At 40.6% G+C, this 23,884-nt stretch overlaps 1 protein-coding gene across 7 annotated transcripts in view; it reads right to left on the bottom strand.

The window, feature by feature from the left end:
* Positions 1-23,884, bottom strand: part of RAB28 (RAB28, member RAS oncogene family) — a 62,234-nt gene that overhangs the window by 13,133 nt on the left and 25,217 nt on the right. Inside the window, exon 6 of one of the 7 annotated variants that reach the window (XM_088657386.1) lies at positions 17,313-17,595. The exons of the other annotated variants lie outside the window; for them this stretch is intronic. Coding sequence (XP_088513512.1) covers positions 17,459-17,595 — 137 coding nt within the window. The 3' untranslated portion in view covers positions 17,313-17,458. Of the gene's footprint in view, positions 1-17,312; positions 17,596-23,884 lie in introns of those variants that run through there. 7 annotated transcript variants of the gene reach the window in all.

The following is a 23,884-nucleotide window of genomic DNA, read 5'->3' as shown; positions in this document are numbered from 1 at the left end:
AGGAATTTTGAAACGGGGGGGGGGAGCTCTCCCCACCAAAAAAACAGAACACAACACCCGGTTTGGGGGGGGGATTGAAAACAATGCAATACTTGTGGTTTTAATTAGTACTCTTCACAGAGAGAGAGCTGGCATCCTAAAAACAGTGCCTATTTCAATTGATACTAGGAAATCTGTCCCTGTCAAAGATGTAAATTATCATTGCAGGAAAAGCATACTACCTCTGAAACCAACTTACTTGAATTTGACAATTCATTAAAACTTTCAGATATCACCATTACAAATGCAATACCACATATTTTGATTTTATGAGATTTCATGCATTCCCATTTTTTAAAATTTTGTACAATTATAGGCCCACTGTGGGTATAGAAAATTTTTCAAATGCCACCCCAAATCCCATAAAATTGAACTCAAATCCTGCATGGATTTTATTGTACATATTCCAGTCTCTTCGAATCTAATCCTAATGTAACTGGAAGCTATATTGCACAGCTTCTCTTTTTATTGCACCAAAGTCCCCATAATGGTGTTGATTCAATGCTGTCAAATTATAAGCAAGTACATTCACAAGGTTTTAAGGACAACTAAGTTCTTTATGTCAACATGGGGGGGGGGACCTTCAAGTGATTTCCTGAGGAAGGGACCCAGCTGACTTGTGAAAACTTGTAAATTTGTAAATCTAGTAAGTCTGAATAATAGGGTCATTTGATTATCAACTGGGGGGGAAATGCAACATAAAATGCTTTATTTAAAAATGATACTGGGGGTCTTTAATTTGCACACTCTGGAAAGTTAGTCAGAGAGAGGTTCTGGCCTAACAGGATTCCTATAGTTCATTTATATGGCATACCTTGGTTACTTTGGGGGGGGGGGGGTTAGCCAGTTTTGTCTTAATAACAGGGATTGGCATAGAAGCAATGTATACCAGAACTATTCTTGTCTGATTCATGTTTTATTGGTCCCATAACATGGGGAAATGAAATCATTTTACCATGGGGTATGATTTTCAGATTGCACCTCTGATTCAAAATGGTGGCTAAAAACATTCCCCTAACCATTTCAGAGGTTGATATCATAAAGGTACGATTTTTAATTCACCAATATTCTTATAGCTGGGAATGTGAGAGGATGAGAGACGGCGGGAGCTTCTTGAATTGCTCTCTTTCTGGGCCACTCTTCACAGAACTTCTAGGCACAAGGTAGGAGCAGGGTGGTTTTTTCAGCCAGAACACTCTAGAATGGAGTTCTGGCACCTCTCAGGGGGACCTGGAAGTGGGGGGTGAGACCTAAGCAGCCTCAGCAAAACTCTGCTGCTCCATTGGCTCATGAGGAGACCCTTAGCAGAGCCCGAAACGGACATCCTCTACAGCAGAAGTCGGCAAACTAAGGCCCGGGGGCCAGATCAGGCCCAATTGCCTTCAGGATCTGGCCTGCGGACTGTCATGTGGATCGGCGTGGGGATTCTGTTCATTCGGGCTGCGGCATTCCATTCCCCCCACACACACACACACACACCGCAGCAGCGCCTCCTCCCTCCCTCCTCCTGGCTTCTCCCCACCCTGCCTAGAGGAGGAAGGGGGCTAGCTGATTGACATTTTAAGCCAGCCCTTTTGCACCGCTCATCTTCCCTCCGCTGCCACTGCCCTGGTGCTCCTGTGGGCCAGAAAGCAGAGCGGACCAGCTCCCTCTGCCCACCCACAAGAGGCAGTGGCTGGGGGTGGGGGTGGGGAGGACTACTTGCCCCCCTCACCTCTTCTTCCAGCTCCCCGCCCTCCCTGTGCTGCTTCTCCGGCCCACTACAAGGTCTGAGGGACCATGGCTTTAAAAAAAATTGCCAACCCCTGCTCTACAGCTCTGGAGTGGGTCAACTTGCAAGCCATAGGTGCACTGGGGCTTTGCTGAGGCTCTCCCGACTAACAGCTGATGTGCAGAAAGAAACTCCCTGAGTGTCAGCTCTGCAAGTCGCCCTGTCTCTCCTGGTTGCTCCTGAAAGGGAGCAGTGTTGCACTATAGCAAAAAACAACCAAAAAAGAGTCCCATTTCTAGTCATTAAAGGAAGGGAATCAATTTATCCATTTAAGGGTGCAGTTCTATACTCATTCTCCGTTGAACAGCGGGATTTACGTCTAGGTACCTCTATGGTCATGGAATCCTAAAGCTGCTGGGAATAAATCCCAGTGAACTCAGTGAAATTCAGAGTAGACACAGTTAGGCTAGCACTGTGAGCTTTGTTAGCACTGCTATAAACACATGCACCCCTTTCTTTAATGTGACAACTGTGGGATTAGCTTCAGAGCAGACATATCATCTCATTGTCAAGCGCTGCTTCTAACTCTACCCCCAGCTTTCTCTCCCTCCTCCTCCGGACTTCTCAAGATGGCAAAACAGCTTTTCTGCATTGCAAGCGCACTTCCCTTTCCCCCTCACTTCCCCTTCAAAGCAACTCCCTGGACAGAAAACTACACGTTCAAAATTTAGGGTTGCCTCAAAAATGCGAGAGCTCTCTCTCAAGGCTTGAGGAAAAACATGGGATGGGGTGGGAAGCTTCTAATGGGACACTGCAACCCTCACCATGTCTACTCAGAAGCAAATACCACTCCATTCAGTGGGATTCACTGCCAGGTAAGTGGGAGTCAACCTAGGACTGTAGGTTTTGAGGCGTAGATAGGAAGTGGGGAAAGCGAAGTAGGGAGGTAGTGAAGAAGAAAAAGGAGACACTTAAGACTGAAGTAGCCCGTGTGAGTGTGTGTGTGTGTGTGTGTGTGTGTGTGTGTGTGTTGCCTCTTGTGGACTCACAACAAGTGAAATTGCCATCTTGAGCAAAGGTGGGAGAAGCAGGGGACCAGACATCTAGGTGGGTCCTAAGACTCTGAAGTCACAGTGCAAACCTAGTCGGGGGGGGGGGGGCTTCAGCAGGAAATTGGGTGGCCTGCTATATATACAGTGGTACCTCAGGTTAAGTACTTAATTGGTTCTGGAAGTCCGTACTTAACCTGAAGCGTACTTAACCTGAAGCAAACTTTCCCATTGAAAGTAATGGAAAGTGGATTAATCCGGTCCAGATGGGTCCGCGGAGTACTTAAATTGAAAGTACTCAACCTGAAGTGTACTTAACCCGAGGTATGACTGTACATATATACACACACACTTCATGGTTTCCAGGGGGGGAAAGGCACTGGGTAGCAGGGTGGATTTGATTTAAATCATGATTTAAATCACTAGTCAGTAAGACTTGATTTAAAAAATTTTTTCCTTACAGAAAGACTCATTCTTGCTGGTACAATCTTAATATTTACAACCAGATGAAGGTTTCATTTTTGGAATAATAAATTTTCAGAGTAGTTTTTAGTTATATCAAAAATTACTGATTTGCTTATACTATTAGAAATACATAGACAGATGATTATGAAATTATTGTGAGATTTATTAAGTTAACTGTTTATAATTGGACAACTTTTCTGCTATACTTTATTGGAAAGAGAAAAATAATCATTTCCTTAATAACAATTTAAACAATTTATTTAACTAAAACAAGAACATTATAGCATATGTATCCATGTTTGTTAACTGATGTGGTTAAAAAAAAAATTAAAAAAACTTAGACCGAGTTTTAGCACACATGGAAAACTTAGAACAAATCCTTATTTTCTGATGCAACATAAATAGTAAACTATATTTAGAAAGATTTTTCCTCCAAAAACATTTTATTTTAAAAATCCGATTAAAATTTTAAAAATCCGATTTAAATTTTAAAAATCCATTTTTAAAATTTATATTTTTTTAATTTATTGATTTTTATCCACCCTGGAAGGATATGTTAGCAGAGAATGGGAAAAGGAGGAGGAGGAGCTGTAAAGACAGGATTTCATTCACTTGAGCAAATGCCTTTGGGAAGAATAGGAACCCTGTGGCCTTGAACATACAGTAGTAGTATTCCTCAAGGTCTGAGAGTTGTGGATCTAGCTTTGCCCTGGGTACTCAGCTTAAAGTATTGGTTTTGGTCTTTAAAGTGTTACATTTCCTTAATAAATTTGCATCCTGCTTTTCCAGAAAAAAATGGGCCAGGTTACCTCAGGCTGCCCAGTAGCATAGCTGCCAAGTTTTCCCTTTTCTCGCGAGGAAGCCTATTCAGCATAACGGAAAATCCCTTAAAAAAAGGGATAACTTGGCAGCTATGCCCAGTAGCTGAGATCAGCAACTGAGGCACTGTTGATTATGTGACATGAAACCACTGGATGCCAGATGCAGAGCTTTGAGGTCTGCTGTGCCCCTTCTCTTATAGTCTTCCAATCTTTGCTGAAGACTTCTTTTTAAGCATGCTTTTAATGCTTGATTGTATTCCTCCAATTTTTAATTTGACTGATTTCTTAAACCGCTTGTTTTATTGGTGTTGATTTTTTTTTCTGTTTAAGGTTATATTGTGTTTGATTGCATATTTTTAAAATACCACTTTGGTTATTTTTCTAATACATACAGTCTAAGATGCTGTATCAGTTGTGGAAGGGATGTGTAAGATTTATTTATCAGTTTATGCAATGGCTATTGCCCCTGATCATCTTGACCACCCTTTCAAGAAGATCTGGAAAAGGAATCTTAGGCTACTTTGTAGACCACTAAGAAACTACTGCCTGAGCGTCCTCTGAAACCCAACTGATGAATATGGAGATGGCCCTGCATGTAGGAAAGACAAAGCAGGAAGGAAGAAGATAAGCAAACCCAGGGATCCATTGTTAACATTACATTATATCATTACATTATATTATATCAAACATTACATTACATTATATCAAAAGTTTATTTTAATTAACTATGAAGATGTCTGGAATATCAGGACACATGCACATGCACACTCTTTCAAGTTGCAGATAGCAAGACCATCTCAGAAGATGCATTCTCTATTTTTGTTCAACTAGGAAGAAATGTCCGTATAGTTAAAGCTATGGTTTTCCCAGTAGTGATGTATGGAAGTGAGAGCTGGACTGGCTGATCGCTGAAGAATTGATGCTTTTGAATTATGGTGCTGGAGGAGACTCTCAAGAGTCCCATGGACAGCAAGAAGATCAAACCTATCCATTCTGAAGGAAACCAGCCCTGAGTGCTCACTGGAAGGACAGATCGTGAAGCTGAGGCTCCAATACTTTGGCCACCTCATGAGAAGAGAAGGCTCCCTGGAAAAGACCCTGATGTTGGGGAAAATTGAGGGCACAAGGAAAAGGGGATGACAGAGGACAAGATGGTTGGGGTCACGAAGAGTCGGACACGACTAAACGACTAAACAACAACAAAGGAAGAAATACCTTTAAGACAGTACCTGTTGCAACACAGGCACCATCAAAAAACAAATGTAGCACATTCTTTCCTTCACATATGCATAGAATCATAGAATTGTAGAGTTGGAAGGGGCCATGAGGGTCATCTAGTCCAAACCCCTGCAATGCAGGATTCTTTTGCCCAACGTGGGGTTTGAATCCACGACTCCTGAGATGAAGAGTCTTCATGCTCAACTGACTAAGCTAGCAGATATTACATCACCTTTCTCTAATCAGAATAAAAAAATTCCTTCAGTAGCACCTTAAAGACCAACTAAGTTTATATTTTGGTATGAGCTTTCGTGTGCATGCACACTTCTTCAGATACACTAGAAACAGAAGTGTCAGACCCTATATATATACAGAGGGTGGTGGGGGTGGGTGGGAATGGGAGATGGGATGATGGGAGTGGTAAACCTGTAGATGGGTGTTAATGGCTGCTGATGGCTGCAATTAGTCCTGGGCTGAGGTGCTAAAGAAAGCTTGATCATGCATAATGAGATAAGAATCCGATATCTCTATTCATCCCAGGTGCTTCCATGGTTTTAAGCTTGGTAATGATTTCCAATTCAGCAACTTCCCTTTCCAGTCTGTTCCTGAAATTTCTCTGTAATAAAACAGCTGCTTTGAGATCTTGTATAGAATGTCCTGGGAGATTGAAGTGTTCTCCTACTGGTTTTTCAGTCTTATGGTTCCTGATGTCAGATTTATGTCCATTCATCCTTTGGCGTAGGGTTTGGCCTGTTTGTCCAATATAGAGAGCTGAAGGGCACCGTTGGCATTTGATGGCATACACAATGTTAGAAGATGAGCAATTAAATAGTCCTGAGATGGTATGTTGGATGTTGTTGGGGCCAGTAATGATGTTGTCCGGGTGTATGTGGCAGCAAAGTTGGCATCTGGCACATCAAATGCTTCGACTCAGACCAACACGGCTACCTACCTGTAACTTTCTCTAATCAGGTAACACCTCTTGCATTATCATTTAAATTGGTGAAAATTTCATATTTAAATGCAGTCATGAGTATTGTTTGCATACTTGGATAATCTATATAGCACAAAGTAGATGAATTTCTAAAACATTGTGAAAAACTAAAAATAATCTATCTGCAAGGCATTTGCAGCTGTTCATACAAGTTATAAAGTTACATAATGCTTAAATAATGAGCTACTGTGATTAGGCCACACCAATCTGACAAGTAAAACCTTCTTGTGATTTATTAATTTACATGTGCTTAATTATGTACATATTATACACATATTAGTGTTCTAAAAATACACTCAGGCCATAATAAAAGCATATAACAATGTTTCTTTTAACTTGTTGGTCTACTATGGCATTAAAGGAAACTTTAGTGCAACCAGTTTGCCAAATGTGATTCATGAAGCTGAACATAACCAACTAGCCATGCATGACCCCCCCCCACCAGATGCACAATCATCCTGTTTATGCTGCCTGCCTAAACTACAAAAATGAGAAGGAAGGGCCAAGCACTTGGCAGACCACAATATGCGTCCAAACAGTTGCATTCATCTTGATAGGTCACAGCTTGTGCTGGTGTGGCCTAAAGAAAACCAATTCAGAATCTAGCAAAATCAAAGCACACACAAGTATGATTTTTATGAGAAAACAGCTGTTATTTGACAAGAAAAGCATGGCAAACTTTTATTTTTATTTTTATTTTGCTTAACAAAGAAACACAGGTAAAACAGAAACAATATGCTTCAGAGGTGACCGGTGCCGGAGGAAAAATTAACTCCAACAGGATCAATTACCTCTCCTCTTACCCAGCCATGGTGAAAAAGAATAAAAAATAACTATTGCCTCTAAATAACCAGAACATTATCTTGCTAGAACACTGCATGTCTTTATTAATAAAGATTAGAGTTTATTTCAAAGTAAGTGTTCAGGATCACATCCATTATGGTATGAATCTACCATGGTGTCCTCCTCTGTTTTGCCGAAGCCTGCAATGAGTTGCAATCAGCTTGACAAAGACTAACATCTTGGGTCAGGACATTGCTAGCACTCCACGCATCATCATTGGTAATCACATGCTTGAGGTGGTAGACAATTTTGTCTACCTGGGCTCCTCCATAACCAGCAACCTCTCCACTGAGCTGAGCTGGACAAGTGTATTGACAATGGCTTGCCTCTCCAAAAGGGTATGGGAAAATGTGATGTTGACATTCAATGCCAAGACTGAACGGTCTACCAGGCTTGTGAGTTGAACATACTGCTTCATGGAAGTGAGTCGTGGACAATTTACAACCGTCAGAAGCGACACCTCAATCCCTTCCACATGTGCTACATCAGGAGGATGTGGAGTATCACATGGCAGCACAGAATTCCAAACAAAGATGTGCTCTCCCAAACCCACATTCCTAGCATGTTCGCACTGAGTGTTGTCTAGGCTGGCTTGGTCATGCCCACAGAATGGAAAATGGCAGGATCCCCAAGGACGTGCTCTACAGGGAATTGGCTTCAGGCACCAGACTCATTGGCAGACCAACCCTGTGCTTCAAAGATGTCTGTGCATGTGCCATGAAGGCCGGCAACATCAACCTTGTTGTGTGGAAACCCCTTGCAGACAACCACAGTGCCTGGAGATAAACTGTCAGGTCATGTACCAGTAGCAGTGACCAGAGGAGGAATGACCACTGAGAGGAGCAGAGAGAGAAGAAATGCCATGGTGCATCTGCATCAGCACAACTAGATGTCTTCATCTGCACCAGCTGCAACGAAATATGTCTCTCATCTATCAGTCTCTACAGCCACAGCAGGTGCTACAACCTTCCAAGAGTTGACTCAAAGGCACCCTCCTATATTGTCTCCCAATACAGATAGACTACAACAGAGTCCTCATCTGCAAGCCATCTTTATGAAGAGGTTGCTATATTGTCTATGCATGTCTTGAACCTTCAGGTTTTTTAAGTACCCATATTCATACTAATTTAACATTTTAACTTCTGGCTCATCTTGGCTTTAAACTGGGGTGGGTGCTAACCTGTGGCTCTCCAAAAGTTGCTGGATGCTAATCACCAGCAGCCTGAATAGTCTAGAGTGAGCTGTAGGCCAGGGGTCACCAAACTAAGGCCCCAGGGCCGGATGCGGTCCAATCGCCTTCTCAATCCGGCCCGCGGACGGTCCAGGGATCAGCATGTTTTTACATGAGTAGAATGTGTCCTTTTATTTAAAATGCATCTCTGAGTTATTTGTGGGGCATAGGAATTCGTTCATTTTTTCCCAAAAAAATATAGTCCGGCCCCCCACAAGGTCTGAGGGACAGTGGACAGGCCCCCTGCTGAAAAAGTTTGCTGACCCCTGCTGTAGGTCATCAACACCAGAGGATCATAGCCACCCCTCCCTAAAACATTTAACTAGCTCTCCACACCCCAGCACCTAGGCAAGGGTACAGAATAGCCTTTGCAAGCACTCTGCATTTGCAACTTCAGATAATTATAGTATATTCTCTCAAACAAGAAAAAAATGCAAATAATGGAATGTCTTTTGTACTGTATTTGCAAACCTCTTTACTTACTGAAATCCCATGCTTTCAGCAATCCCCTACTGAAAAAACAAACATGTTGCTAGTTTGATGTAATGAGCTAAAAATCTGAAATAAACAAAGTTCTGGGATAGATTTATGCAATAATTTAGGTTATCAGGAAAGCATCTAAAGCGCTCTGCTTATGCTCTTGCCAGCCTAGCTATGTGTCATATTAACAACCTCCAGAAAGTTATTTCAAATACATAATAAACAGTTTATGCCCCTCAGATTATTAGGTGATGGGAGAAAAAATAATTTGATTGCAAGCACTGATGCACTCATGTTTGCACTGCCCTATACACTGATGCTGAAATAATTCTAAACTTAAGCTTTTCATACACTAAATGAAAAAACCATACAGAACAGTAAGCTATAAAGATCAATACCCAAGTGGAATAGAACAGGGCAGGACTAATGGTTCGATATTCTCTGTTCAACACCTGCCTTGGCCATGGGCCCTAATGTAGGACTCCTGCAAGGAAAGCAAAAAGGTAAGCTGCATAGCGCTATTGTTGTTTTGAATAGTCTGTACTGGAGAAATGCAGCTGAAAAAAGCCTTTTTTTCAGTTTCTCAATAGTTTCTACAGGTATCCCTGCGCAGAACTGCCTTTCAATAGATCCATAAAAAGTCTGTTCTGACCTACAGAGCTTTTTTCAACTGCTCTCAATTATGTACTTCCAAGAGTGCCAACACAACTTGGTTCCACACACATTCCAAGCTTATTCATTCACCATCTCCAGCAGAGGTAATAAAGATTTGGATAGCTTAGATTTTTCCTGCTCTGTACCTCTGCACCAAACAAATTACTCTCCTAAGACATAACAACATTTTACAAATTTCAGGCCAAACTACCGCTATTATAAATGTCTAGCATTAAGTCATTTCAAATATAATCTGCATTCTTGTTCCAAACCTTTCATAGCATACAAGCAAGACTGGCGCAGGAGCACAAGCCATTACTCAATGTTACTATGCAATTTACTGCTGCTTTTCTGTATCATAGCTATCCAATTCTACTTTTATGACTCAGCACTGTAACTTGGCACTCATCTGTGGCAGTGTCTCTCTCCTAACAGCCAGATCAAGCGGCAAAAGGGTGTCTGGAAGAGAGCAAAGACTAAAATATGCAAGTTTAGCCTGGCTATAGGGGGCCTTAGAGGCTACAGGAGAAAGGGGAGGAAAGAAAGATGTGAATGGAACATGGTAGATGCAGAGACTTAATGTCAAGTATGGATTGGTCCCAAGATAAAGTACCTTTTTCCCTATAGTAAGCGAACAAGCAGCTATTTAAAGTACCAATAACATACTAAGCATTTATTTTTTAAATACTGAACAGCAATTATTTTAAAAACACAGTGTCTGGGAATTTAAAAAAAAACCCTGAGACCAAACAAGTGTAGAAAAATGTATTGGCAATATTCAGAATAATTGCAGCACTTCTTAAATTCTAAGCTGAATTTCAAATGCAAATCAATACAGTGGTACCTCTACTTACGAATTTAATGCGTTCCGAACACACATTTGTAAGTCGAAAAAAATTGTAAGTCGAATCCCATAGGAATGCATTGGGAGAAAAAAATCGTAAGTAGAAGCAACCCTATCTAAAAATTCGTAAGTAGAAAAAATCCTATCTAAACTGCATCCAAGATGGCGGACGGAGCTCCATTCGTAAGTACAGTTATTCGTAAGTAGAGGTACCACTGTACTTACAAACACTTTGTTTTACTGATAAATTTGTCAGTACAGTACTTTGAGTATCTTGACCAGCTGCCAAACTGTTGGAGAAATCCATCCTCATCTAGCAGCTGACTGGAAGTGGAGTTTAAAAGAGTAAGATGCCTTCAAAATAGTAAGATTATCAACAACATAATATGAATACTTGTGTTACCCATTTAGGATTAGGCTATTCTATAAGAGTACAATGCAACCCCGTAATCATCCATCTGCTTTAGCAGTGTACTTTGGTGGAATATAAAATGCAGCTTAGAGTGAGAGACTGGATAGACCTGAGTTCATATCACAACAGTCACAAAAAGGACAAGAAAAGAAAAAGTAAATTCAATACAAGTTTGAACAGATGAATACATTTCAAAACTCTTCAAGGAAATAAAAATCCTATTGTATTTTAATATTTTGTTGGAAGCCATCCAGAATGGCTGGGGAAACCCAGCCAGATGGGCAGGGTATAAATAATAATAATAATAATAATAACAACTACTACTACTACTACTATAAAGTATATGGACTGCTCTTTTATCATTCAAGTGTCTAGTATATAATATACAGCCAAGTGCCTATTGCACAACTGTTTTAGAGAGCTGGTCTTACCTTTTTCAACATAGAAAATTGTTAAGAACTTGAAATGCCACCTTCTCCTGTGTCAACTGGGTGCCTACTCAATAGCAGTGGTGATAGTGGGTAAAGGGGGAGCCATTGACCATGTTGGTGCAATGCCAATGCACTGGCATAGCCAATCTGGTGCTCCTGCTCTGGTGCATTTGCACTGCATCAAACTGGTTGCTGCCTCTCTCCTTCCCCTCTGCCTCCTCGTAAGCAGCAACAAAGCAGCTGACGTGAGGTCAGGCGAGTGCTACTGCCCTGCCTCTAGTGGGACTACTCTTATTGTATTACCATGCAATCTTAAACACATTTACTCAGAAGTAAGTCCCACTGCACTCCCTCCCCTTACATATAAGGCATGCATCATCATGCTTCTTATTATGCTTTCTAAGATTAGTTATCATTCAATGAAATGTCCCGGAAAATCCAGACATATGGCAACGCCATGTCAGAAGTATAGATTTTGGCGAATTTCCTTGAAAATAGCCCAATAAACAGGTCGGTTCTTTATTGGTCATCACTTCAAGATGTTTTCATGAAGAGAGATTCCTAAATTAAACTAAAAAAATCCAGTGGGGCTTACTCTCAGGTAGGTAAATTGTGCTAGGATTTCATCCTTAGTCACAAAACCAGTAACAACAGCAGCAAGGGTCTTGATATTCCTATTACATGAATGCTTGTTTCTTCTTGCATTAAAAATTGGTGAGGGTGGAAGTGACGCAGCTAACTCAAACTAAAGAAGTTTGGATAGGTGAAATCTAAGTGGAAATTTTACTTTTAAAAACTCTTTTTTTCTTTTCTTTTTACAAGCAACTTTTGCTTATTGCTCTTAAACAGCTGTTCAGCTACCTCTGGGCTAGATGTGAAGTTTTTATTTTCCCAAACCTAAGCTAGAAGCTTTAAAAAAAAGAATTTGATTTAAAGTCTCTTAATTAAAAATAGAGGTTAAAGGGGGAATGGAATGGGTGATGCAGCTGTGCCGATGCCAGTGGAGAGAAATCCAGAGAAAGAAGTGAGGTAAAAACACATAAAATAGTTCCACAAAAATTAAGTGGGTGCCTTAAACAGCTGTTTTAGTTTAATTAATGGAAAGTTAACCTTGTGTAAATATTCCTATTTCAAAAGCAATGTTCTCTTTAGACTGTTCTAAATCTGAGCCTGTATCCTACATTGATTTACCACTATAAGAATAAATAACATGAAAATGACACTGAAGCCTTGGCCCTAGATTTAGCAACCCCCCTAGCTTCAGAGATTTCAGATAGCATTGTCCATCTAGGGTCATTCCTACCTTCAGATACATACAGTGCGTTTATTTTTTTATTTTTTAAGGAAAGCGTATATTCCTATGAAGGCAGAATTATTCAGCTTGTAAGCACTTCCATGAAAATGCAGCAACATATACAGCTCTATCAATGTTCAATCTCTATTATTATTTTAGCACTGATATAATTTTGAACGCACAACGAAAAAATATCCAAAGCTCGTGCACTACTCAGCATATCGTAGTTTTGAAATAAATAATTGGAAACATGCCACCCCCTTTGCACTGCTCCAAGGCTCTGATGCTGTGACACCACTTGCTTTTTGGCAAATAACAGAGTAATTACTTTAACAAGTGTGTAAAGACGAGGGAAAGCCACTCATGTAAGGTCAAACAAGAGGTTTATGAACTGCAGAAAAGCACAATTAATGCAAGAGGGCAGAAGGAGAGAGACATGTTTCACACTTTTATTGTGAAGAGCATGAGTTTTGCACTGGAACTGCCAGAACAGATGTTCATAAATTTGGGGCTTAATCTAGAACACTTCCCGGTTTTACTTTTAAATTATATCTGCTGGTGTGTAGAAATTACACCTTACTTTTTAATATAATTCTTCTGATTAGATTTTTTAATAAATACATTTATTACCTTAGTAGTGGTGCCAGCTGGTCAGTTGTGATTTACTGTCCAGGCCTGCTTTAATATAAAGTGGCTTTTGTGGCTTACCCATACAGATTACATTTTAAGCTTCAAGATATCACCATAAAGCAGCTGGAAAAAGTACTGGCTGTGCTCAGAAACCTGTATTATTGCCCAAGTGATCAACTTCCTGAAGCATGCAGCTACTCAAACTCTCTGAAAATCTTTGGCTTGGCTTTGTTCTTATACTGGAAGTTAAATTATAAACACCAAAGGAAGTCCATTGAGTCTGCAGTTATGCTTTCTATCAGGAAGACAGCTTAAGAAAATTATTAGTTTTCTAATGAGAAAACTACCTGGTCATTTAAAATTTCCGTTTACATCAAATATATTTTTTATCACATCTGATTCCTTAAAATAAAATAAAATCTCTTTAGATTTCTACCCAGGATGCTATTTCCAACAGTTGGGCAGGCCCCAAAATTGATACTCCTTTTGGTATAATACCTAAGTTTCAAAATTCCTAAAGGAATTGCAATATATACATGGAGACAAGGGGAAGGGCTTGTGCTGTAACTCTGCAAAACCATAGAAAAGACACTGAACATTGTACTTTGCCGTCCCTGTTGTCAGCTTTTGAAGGAACAGGGGAAATAAGTAAATACCCAGGTAGCTTATTCAAAAACAAATCGCCACTGACTTCTCATAAGCTCAATGATGGAACATTTCCCTATTAATTTCATATTTACTTTGCCATTGTGCAATTTTAGGCTTTACTCCTAAACAGAAGTTATATGGGAGAAAACCAAACAAATATTAAGACATTTACATACATACACAGACATACACACCATGGAAAACAGGTGTGTGCATCTATCTATTGAGCACAGAACCATAACAAAATCTACACATCACTCACAACTCCACCACACTTTTATCGGCAAACCACTAATGGGGACAAAAATGTTTTCTTCACACAAGCATACAAACTCTCAGTGTGGCTTTGAAAATTACACCAACGTGGCTGAAAACCATGTCCCGAAACAGAGGGATGGAGGCCTGCAGCATTCCTGACCATCATTCATGGCACCCTGGTTGAAAACCAGTGCTCTGAAGTATTGTTTCACAGCATTAAAATTAACACTCCCTCTTTCCCTTCTGCTGCTGTCTTCTTTCTGTCTGAATTTAGCCTATAAACCTATGGCAGGGACCTCTCTTCCTGCAGACACAGCAGGCACTGTGATTCTCCAGCAATTTGACTTCACCCCTAGAGGCACACTCCATTGTCTCACGAGGCAGAAAATGCCAAATCGACTCAACTCAGTCTTTGAATGCTTAAACAGGGCTAATAGGAATGCATCCAAAACCATAAATAATCCAGTTCTTTATTCCTCTGGTGTGTGAACTTCTTGGGGCATTTTAACTCCACCAAAAGATCCTAAACCTCTTAGTGTGCTAGACACAAATGTAGGTTCAGACACATCCTAAGGGGTGTGTTCTTTAGCTTATACTGGTTGTTTTCTCATCTCACTACCACAGCTCATGGTAGCCCACCGCCTCCCTTCATGTTCCTTATTTGCTTTCTCCCAAGACTGCAGGTCAGTTTGTATCAGAGTTGGCAAAGATTACTCAAGCACTTCTAGTTGTCACAAAGACTAATTAACTAACTTGCAGCACATTTGTGAGGGGTCAGTTAGTATCAGAATTCAAGAAATGGGCTAACTTTGTTCCATGACGAGCAGAAAGGCAGTACCATCTCGGATGCCAGAAACAAGGAATGCAGAGTCATCCATGAAAATCATCTTCCTAAAACCCCAACATTCTGTTTAAGCTAATGCTCTGAAAATATTACACCACAGATTTTACTTATTACTGATGAATTGTAATATGTTTACTCTGTGGGTAAATTTTAATATGACCAAATGATGAATAATATATTTGTAGGTGCTTAATTATATTCATTTTTAGTGTAACTCAGTAACTGGTCAACCTATGTCTTACAAGGATGAGTCAATTGAGAAGAAAACTGTAATATGAAATTAATGAATGTTGATAATAAATTACATCGAAACAATTTTTTAAAAATCCTTCCAGTAGCACCTTAGAGACCAACTAAATTTGTCATTGGTATGAGCTTTCGTGTGCATGCACACTTCTTCAGATACCAATAAATTACATCAACTCAGTATGTACAGAAGACAGTACAAACCAAAATACCGGTAAGTTTTCCACATATCAAGCTATGAGGTAACTCCCCTAAACATCATGTATAAAAAGAACTAATGCTAGCTAGAAACAAGCACACTTCTGTAAAAAAAATAAAAAATTGAATATATCAAACAGGGGCCAGGACAAATTATGTTCAAGTCACCAGATCCTTAAACACATTTCCCAGAGTTCTTTTGCCTCTTTTTGAACCTATATCAGCTTGACATTCGAGAGAAGTAATGTTTATCACATGTCCAATACTGTCTTCTGTTTGTAACCATTATCTTAATAGAAATGGAACAGAGGAACATTTAAATGATATAAGTATATGAATTCACTGATGAAACAGCTAAGTCCAGAACTACGTGTTCAGCAACATACACAGGGATTCCAAACCCTGTACTTGCCCTTTTTACATAAAATGATGGTAGTGAGCATTTTGCAGAGGAAAATGGTGGACAGGAGGCAGTGCTTAACCATTTTCTCAGCCGCCAGTCATTTTGCCCATTTGAGTGGCAAGCACATTTCAAGATCTTGGCTGAGAGAAAAAAGACAGGATCAGGGGTGGTGGATGAATCAAGAGAAAAAGCAGTATGCAGGAAAGCTCTTGCATACACACCCTCCACTCTGAATTAATTCTTCCCCACATACTAGTTTGTCAGTAACCTCTACGTCATGGATAGGCAAACTAAGGCCCAGGGGCCGGATCCAGCCCAATCCCCTTCTCAATCTGGCCCACGTATGGACCGGGAATCTGCATGTTTTTACATGAGTAGAATGCATCTCTAGGTTACTTGTGGGGCATAGGAATTCGTTCATTTAAATATATATACATACATGATAGATAGATAGATAGATAGATAGATAGATAGATAGATAGATAGATAGATAGATAGATAGTCTGGCCCCACACAAGGTCTGAGGGACAGTGGAGGGACTACTGTTAAAAGTTGCATTCTGCTTATAAGCACTGTGAATAGCATATCTAATAGTTAAGCTAGAACATAAACAATTGTAAAAAGAGCATTAGAATGTCCTTTTGTGAGGATTTGCTTTTCAGTATGTATTTTTTGTCCAAAATAACAACACTGGGAAGTGTAATTCAGTAGACTCTCTTGAGTAGGTGGTCATCTCCCTCCTCTGCCTTGATCCCCACCCAACACACACATGGCCATATCACCGGATCAGTAAACAAACATTATATTTAGTGAGTGTACAGATTAGATGAATTTGCAGCATAAGAAACAACACTGTACATTGGCTGCAAAGTTTTATTACAGTTCCAAATTTGACTCACTTTTTAGTGAAAATAACAATTGTTTTAAAAAAATTATATGGCATACAGAAGTTTTGCAGAAATTCTTAAAGACATTTGTACTCCCCTTTTCAAACCCTGTGCAAAATGCCCCGTATTAAAATATCCCTCTTACAATCGAACATTAGTTACCCTCTATCATCAGCTTCCTTTGGTGAGGATATATTTCCACAGTAGCTAATGGAGACATTCCTTCAAATCAATGTGCTGCAGTGATACAGAAATAAAAGCTCATTTCACTGTAATGATGCTTCCAGACTTCCCTCAAGTCAGGTGGTTACTTGCAGTTAATGATCTGTGACATGCCACACAAGTAGTCCTAAAAAGACTTATTATCCACTGCATGTGCAACAATATTTGCTTTATGGATGGCTAAATGAATGAAGACATTCAATGTAACTGTAAAAGTAAAAATCAAAAGAAAACTTACAAGTAACATGTTTTCTTTGAGTAAAAGAGCTGTGAACATTTTCCATTAATACTTAACCTTTTGCTGCAGCAGTGCAACCACATATAATGCTTGAATCCATAAAGCCAAATCACTGTGCAGGGTTAATGCCAATTATCCAAAACCGTGCTAAATGTGTTTTGAAAAATGTAATTTTATGTCCAAGCTCAGCTGATAATAAATATAATTCTTATTTATGCCCTTGTTATAGGCAACAACTTTATAAAAAGGACCAAAGAATATATTCTTTTAATTGATGGATAACAATGAACCATTCTGTTTTAAAGCCAAGAATCATTAACCTAGCTACTGGAGAAACTAACATTTTGGTGCAGTTAGGCAACACAATATTATTCACAGTTGACTACTGAATGAGACATTCACGTGTTTTCTGATTTATTTCCTTTTCTATATTCCACTTCTGTCCACAGTAGATTAACGGCTTTCCATGGTACAAGCTCTTCATTGAACAATGCTGCCAGAAAACATGTCTTCTTAAACACAAAGGTAGAATTACCTATTTATTTTACTGTATTTATAAAAACATTAATATACCACTGTATCAAAACTATCATCACAGCGGTTTACAATATAAAAACATAAAGCCATACAGTAAAATCATAAAAAATAAAGACAAGTTAAAAGCAAAAGAATCAAAAGCAAACATCAGTAGACCATTGTGGAGGATGTACTCTTACTTGCCTGCATAGGCCTGGTGAAATAGGCATTTAAAAACTGGCAGAGAAGGCGCTAGCTGAATCTCAATTGTTAGGGTGTTGCACAGGACTGGGAATATCTGCGACTATCATCCCAAACTCTGAAGCAAATTTGTTTCTTAGACTTATTGTTGCTGTTAAAAGCACAATGGGTTGCCTCCAACTAATTTATACTCAATAGACCCATTGAAATAAGTGGACCTAAGTTAGCCATGGGTCTAGTCCAGGCTACCTCAAACTCGGCCCTCCAGATTTTTTTGGCCTACAACTCCCATGATCCCTAGCTTGCAAGACCAGTGGTCAGGGAGGATGGGAACTGTAGTCTCAAAACATCTGGAGGGCCGAATTTGAAGAAGCCTGGTCTAGTCTGAGAAAGGCTCATATTGGAAACAGTCCAATCTACTGAGTAATTTTCCTATACAAGCCCTATTAAAGTGAATGGGAACTGTACAAGAGATATTCAGTGGAGCTTGCAAAGGAGAACTTTCTGTTGGATTGCGTCCTTCATAAACATACCAACACCACTATATGAATCCAATCATTCTATGAACATCATCATGCTTCATATTATGCTTTCTAAGGTTAGTTATCATTCAATGAAATATTTTATCAGCATTTCTACAGACCGTAAAAACTATATGGAAAATCTTGGTTTTCCAAAAAGGAGTGTTCCCTCATCCTGTTTTTAAGTAATCATCATCCACTACTAATTACAATTAATTCACGCGCAGAAACCAACAGGAAATAATCTACATTTACCATTTGAACTTGTCATGCATTTTCCTTATTGCGCCTCAAGGCTCCCCAAACCCACTCCCCAGAATAAAGACAAGATGACACAGTAATTAAGGTTAATATTAGTGGGCGTAATTTAGGCCACAACTTTATTGATCACAGAATGTGAGCGGTATTGGCTTAGGCATTGGCAAACAAGACTATATCTGACTTTCGGCCCGCTTTGCAGAAAGTCTGGAAAGGGTAAACCCCAAAGGCGGAGTCCTGCCGACGTGCACCAACTTGAGCATCCCCTGGGTTCACTGGCCTGGCCCTAGGGGTTGTGGCATGGCCCTAGCCCCTCCACAGGCTTTGGACAAGATCCAGACCCCCGGATTCCTTTAACGGAATACCCTAGAACATGGAGGGGCAGTGATGGCCGCACCTCCCCACACACACACACACACACCGCTATTCCAATGCTTAACTGCCTAACCTTACAAAGTTGTAATGATTGCTGAGAGGTAGGCGAAAGCCAAGTGGCCAATGCCAATCTGTCAAATGGAAAAATTCCTACCTGGCCCCCATTTCAAAATAGGCAACCCAATGAAGTCCAAAGCTAGGCCAACAGTGAAACCTGGAAAAAGGGGTGGGAGGGTGGGAGAACCGCGGCACGAGGCAAAAGGGAACGAAATGGCGTCGTGCTGGGGTTTAAATCATCCCGGCCATGCCCCCGAGCCTCCTCGGTGCTGTGACGTGGCCGGGACACCTCGCCGTGATGCGGGATGTTGTCCCACCCACACCGAGGTGGGAGGAAGTGTGCCCAGGAGGCCAGAGCGCAACAGGCCTCTGCTGTGAGGTGGAAGCGACTTCTTCCCACCCAACCCCCACACACTACAGTTTAACTCCCAGGTATAAGCAAAGGCTTTTGTTGAATGCATGCATGTGAGCCAGGGTACTATTGCAGAACTAAAATAGTCACACTATTTTAGAACATCATAAATTAAGGTTACCAGACGTCCCCAGATTTACAAATCAGTCCCCATACAAAATCCATTGAAGTTGAAAAAAATCTGGTAACCTTATCATAAATGACCCCCTGTACCTAGTTTACTGACTGAGAGAATTCCATGGAGGTTTTTTTTGGGGGGGTCTATTGGATTGTCTCAGGATACACTCACTTCCTTGCTAATATTGTTATTTATCATTCACTTACCTCTCCCTCTGGGTCCCCCAAAGGGGGAAGACAAGGTATGTGCAGCTTACTGCTCCTACTCCTTTCTCCACTCACTGCTCACTAGATGGAAGGTGCTCTCTTCAACAGTAAGTATATTAGCAGCAGGGCTAGGTGGACTTTAGATCTCAACAAGTTCCCAACAAAGCCAATCCTTGACCCCAGACTCCAGCCAGTATACTGATGTTAAATTGCAAACTGGGAATTTGCGCTGGGACTTTAATTTGTGGAATGGAGCAGAAAATCAAATCAGGTATCATTTAAAGAACTCATTTGCAGATATCCAAAACATTATTGTATGATACATTTACACAGAAGTGTTATAGTTTTCTTCTTTTATAAAACAAGGGAGTCTAAGCTGTTTTTGAGGATATCCCAATCTATCGAAATCCAGTAGTGCTGTCTTATCCCACAGTGTAAAAATTCATTGCTCAGTACAAACAAAAAATAGCATTTACAAGCCAGTTTACTTGAAAACTCCTAAGCTTATTTGTGCAGAAATTGGTAAATTTTTACTGAGTACCTAGAAATAACTAAACTCTACAGTTTTAAGAGCAATTAAGTTATCCCAATAGAATAGGCAGTTCAATGCATTAACCTTATGAGTTACATTAAAATGTAACCTTTAAACTTCACACTACAACAGTACAACATTTCCTGCTCAGAGAAAGCACTCCAGCATCAATTAATCATCACTCAGTGGAATATACCATCAACATTTTTAATTAGAACTGATGCACTCTCTTTTCAGGCCCATCCATCACAATGGCTGTTTAAAAACCTGACTTATTGGACTCTGCTTAGGAAAGGATCTGGATAATATCTGTGAGAAAAGGTATCATTCTTCCATCCACCCTACAATGCTGACCGATAATTCCTACCCCTTCTACAAGTTGCTGATAACAACTGCCCTCAGGCTAACCAGCCAGCTGTAAATCAAGTAACAGCAGCTCCTATGGGTTAATTTTAGGTCACAATTTATCCAGCAGGAATGTTGACTTGCCACTTGCATGTTTTGCTTATAGATGTGATAAAGGGAGGAAACACTGATTGAGATTGTCAGGATCAAGGAACAAATAGGGGGAAACCGTATGTAACAATACTTTGCCATAGTAGCCAATGGTATTAAATAGAAATAGCTTTCAAGCTGAAATTAGTATAACTTGTTCTTTTATTTTCTGAACTTGGGTGGGGTGGGGAGCCTGTATTGGAAGAAAGGAAAGTCCTCAAGATCAGCTCTAGGTAGACTGGATAATGATGAGCAAGCCACTACATCATCTTCTAAGTGCCATGGCAACATAATGATTGACTGCAATGCAATTAAAATATTTATGGGATTGATTCATTAGAACAACTTTCTGCAGCATTTCCAAGCCCCATTTTTCCTGCAATAATGGCTCGCCACTTCATATCAAGCAGTTGACCTCCAACAAGTGAATAGTGAAAAGAAAATCTTCAGAGCATAACGGAAGCTCAGTTGTCCAGTCGAATCAATTTTCTATCTGACAGCAAAGTAAGGAAATGGCAACTTTTGAGAAAGTTCACTTTTTGCAAAGGGAATGAATGCAGCTAGTAGTAAATGCTATTAGCATGCCTTTTGGAAGTACACAAAGGGAGATGGGAACAAAAACCCAGTGACATGTAAAAAATATAAGTACTGTCCTTCTCATGTATTTAATACTGTTGTTGCATTTTTATTTAGTACTGTATGCCACCCTAGTAATTTATTTCAAGACTGAGATATAAAAAATGCCAGAGGTAATTTAGCAGGTAATTTGGGAAACTTACAGTGCAATCTATGTGTGTCTGTTTAGAGCAGGTGTCAGCAACCTTTTTCAGCCATGGGCCGGTCCACCGTCCCTCAGACCATGTGGTGGGCCAGACTATATTGGGGGGGGGGTGAACAAATTCCTATGTCCCACAAATAACCCAGAGATGCATTTTAAATAAAAGGACACATTCTACTCATGTCAAAACATGCTGATTCCTGGATTGTCCATGGGCTAGATTGAGAAGGCGATTGGGCCACATCCGGCCCATGGGCCTTAGTTTGCCTACCCCTGGTTTAGAGGTAAGCTTCACTTAGTTCAATGGGACTTGCTCAGGTAAGGGTATATACTTACACTTTCTTGGGAACAATCACAATTGAAACCAGTGGAACTTCCGTCCAAAGAAACACACATAGGATCAGGTTACTTAATTTTTACACTTAGTCATTTTATTTTTTTTCCATTGCACACAGGCCAAACAAATCGAAGTAAGGCAACAGTTAAGCATCCACTTCCAGCACTCCATGTAACTCAGTTCAAGGTAAGTGGAGTGAGAGGGCAGGAGAGCCTCATACATTGCTTAATTAAATCCAGTAAATTGCTAGTGTAATACAGGCGGCAACCACTGAGGCAGGGGTCATTTTGAACCCAAAAGGCAGCAGAATGGGGCCAGGGCAGAATGGGGCGGTGCACACTTATACGTGCTCTGCCAACACATGCAGGAGCCAGGAACCCCATGTGAAATGTATATCAAATGTTGCTATATTCACAGCCCAGATCTGGACAGTTGTCAGGCCTACAAGCAGCTGATTCCAAGATTACCGACTCCAGCATGTTGCTCTGCCAGAATTTTGATTCCTTGCATCTTAATGATTAGCAAGTTTATTGCAGTTTAAATGCTTTCATAGGAAAGTTTGGTTCATTGGATGCAAAGGAACTACAAAGGTAGCAAGTATAATACACTAAGAAATAAAACAAGGTGAGAAACATGGATGGCAGGAATGGGAAAACAGCCTAATTATGGGATCTCAGAGTATACAGAAGACAATACAAAAGCAAAGGGAGAGAAGTTTGTCTTTGTTCTGAAGGAACCATTTCATTTAAGCCACAAAATGCTGTATTCATATAAAATCACAAAATGATAAAACTGTAGAGTTGAAAGGGATCTTGAGGGATCTACACCAACCCTTTCAATGCAGGAGTTTCTACTAATGCAGGGCTCCCCATACTAAGGCCGGGGGCCGGATGCGGCCCAATCGCCTTCTAAATCCGGCCCGCGGACGGTCCGAGAATCAGCATGTTTTTACATGAGTAGAATGTGTCCTTTTATTTAAAATGCATCTCTGGGTTATTTGTGGGGCCTGCCTGGTGTTTTTACTTGAGTAAAATGTGTACTTTTATTTAAAATGCATCTCTGAGTTATTTGTGGGGCATAGGAATTCGTTCATATTTTTTTTCAAAATATAGTCCCCCACAAGGCCTGAGGGACAGTGGACCGGCCCCCTGCTGAAAGTTTGCTGACCCCTGTACTAAAGTATGCATGACAGATGACCATCCAAACCTCTTCCTAAAAACCTCCAATGAAGGAGAGTCTATTCCACTGCTCAACAGCTCTTACTGTCAGGAAGTTCTTCCTGATGTTTACTCAGAATCTTTTCTCTTGTAACTTGAATTCATTGGTCTAACCCTTCAGAAGTTTCTCCAGCACGAGAAAACAAGCTTGCTCCCTCTTCCATGTGACAGCCCTTTAGATATTTGAAGATGGCTCTGATATCTCCTCCCAGTCTCATCCAGGCAGGGCCGTCTTTAGGATGTCGGGCGCCCGGGCGCCATGGTGCTAAGATCGCTCTGGCGCGCCCCCCGCCCCGTTTCTCGCCACGGCTGGTGGGCGGGCGCAGTGCGTCTCTGCCGCGCTGCGCCACCCTGGCGCCCTGCACCACCCAGCCTTCCCTTAGAGCCGGCCCTGCATCCAGGCTAAACATATTAACAAGGCTAAATGCCAAATCAAGCATGAGCCTCAAGCTTTTACATTATCTCCTTGCCTTCTCCTGGCACAGCTGCAAGGTGTTCAGAAAATTCCACTTTGTTTTGACTAAACACAGTTTAGCATTGCATCCCAAACCTAAAGCAAGCCAGCTTCATAAATCATGCTTTAGGAAACAATTATTAAAACTAACCAGCATTTGCCTATTTTCAGATGTACAGTGGTACCTCGGATTAAGAACTTAATTCGTTCCAGAGGTCCGTTCTGTTCTTAACCTGAAACTGTTCTTAACCTGAAGCACCACTTTAGCTAATGGGGTCTCCCGCTGCCATCGCACCACTGCCACGCAATTTCTGTTCTCATCCTGAGGTAAAGTTCTTAACCCTAGG

Source organism: Zootoca vivipara, chromosome Z1, assembly GCF_965207765.1.
Source record: "Zootoca vivipara chromosome Z1, rZooViv2.hap1.1, whole genome shotgun sequence".
NCBI classification, from domain to species: Eukaryota; Metazoa; Chordata; class Lepidosauria; order Squamata; family Lacertidae; genus Zootoca; species Zootoca vivipara.
This window is presented reverse-complemented; position numbering and strand designations above follow the sequence as displayed.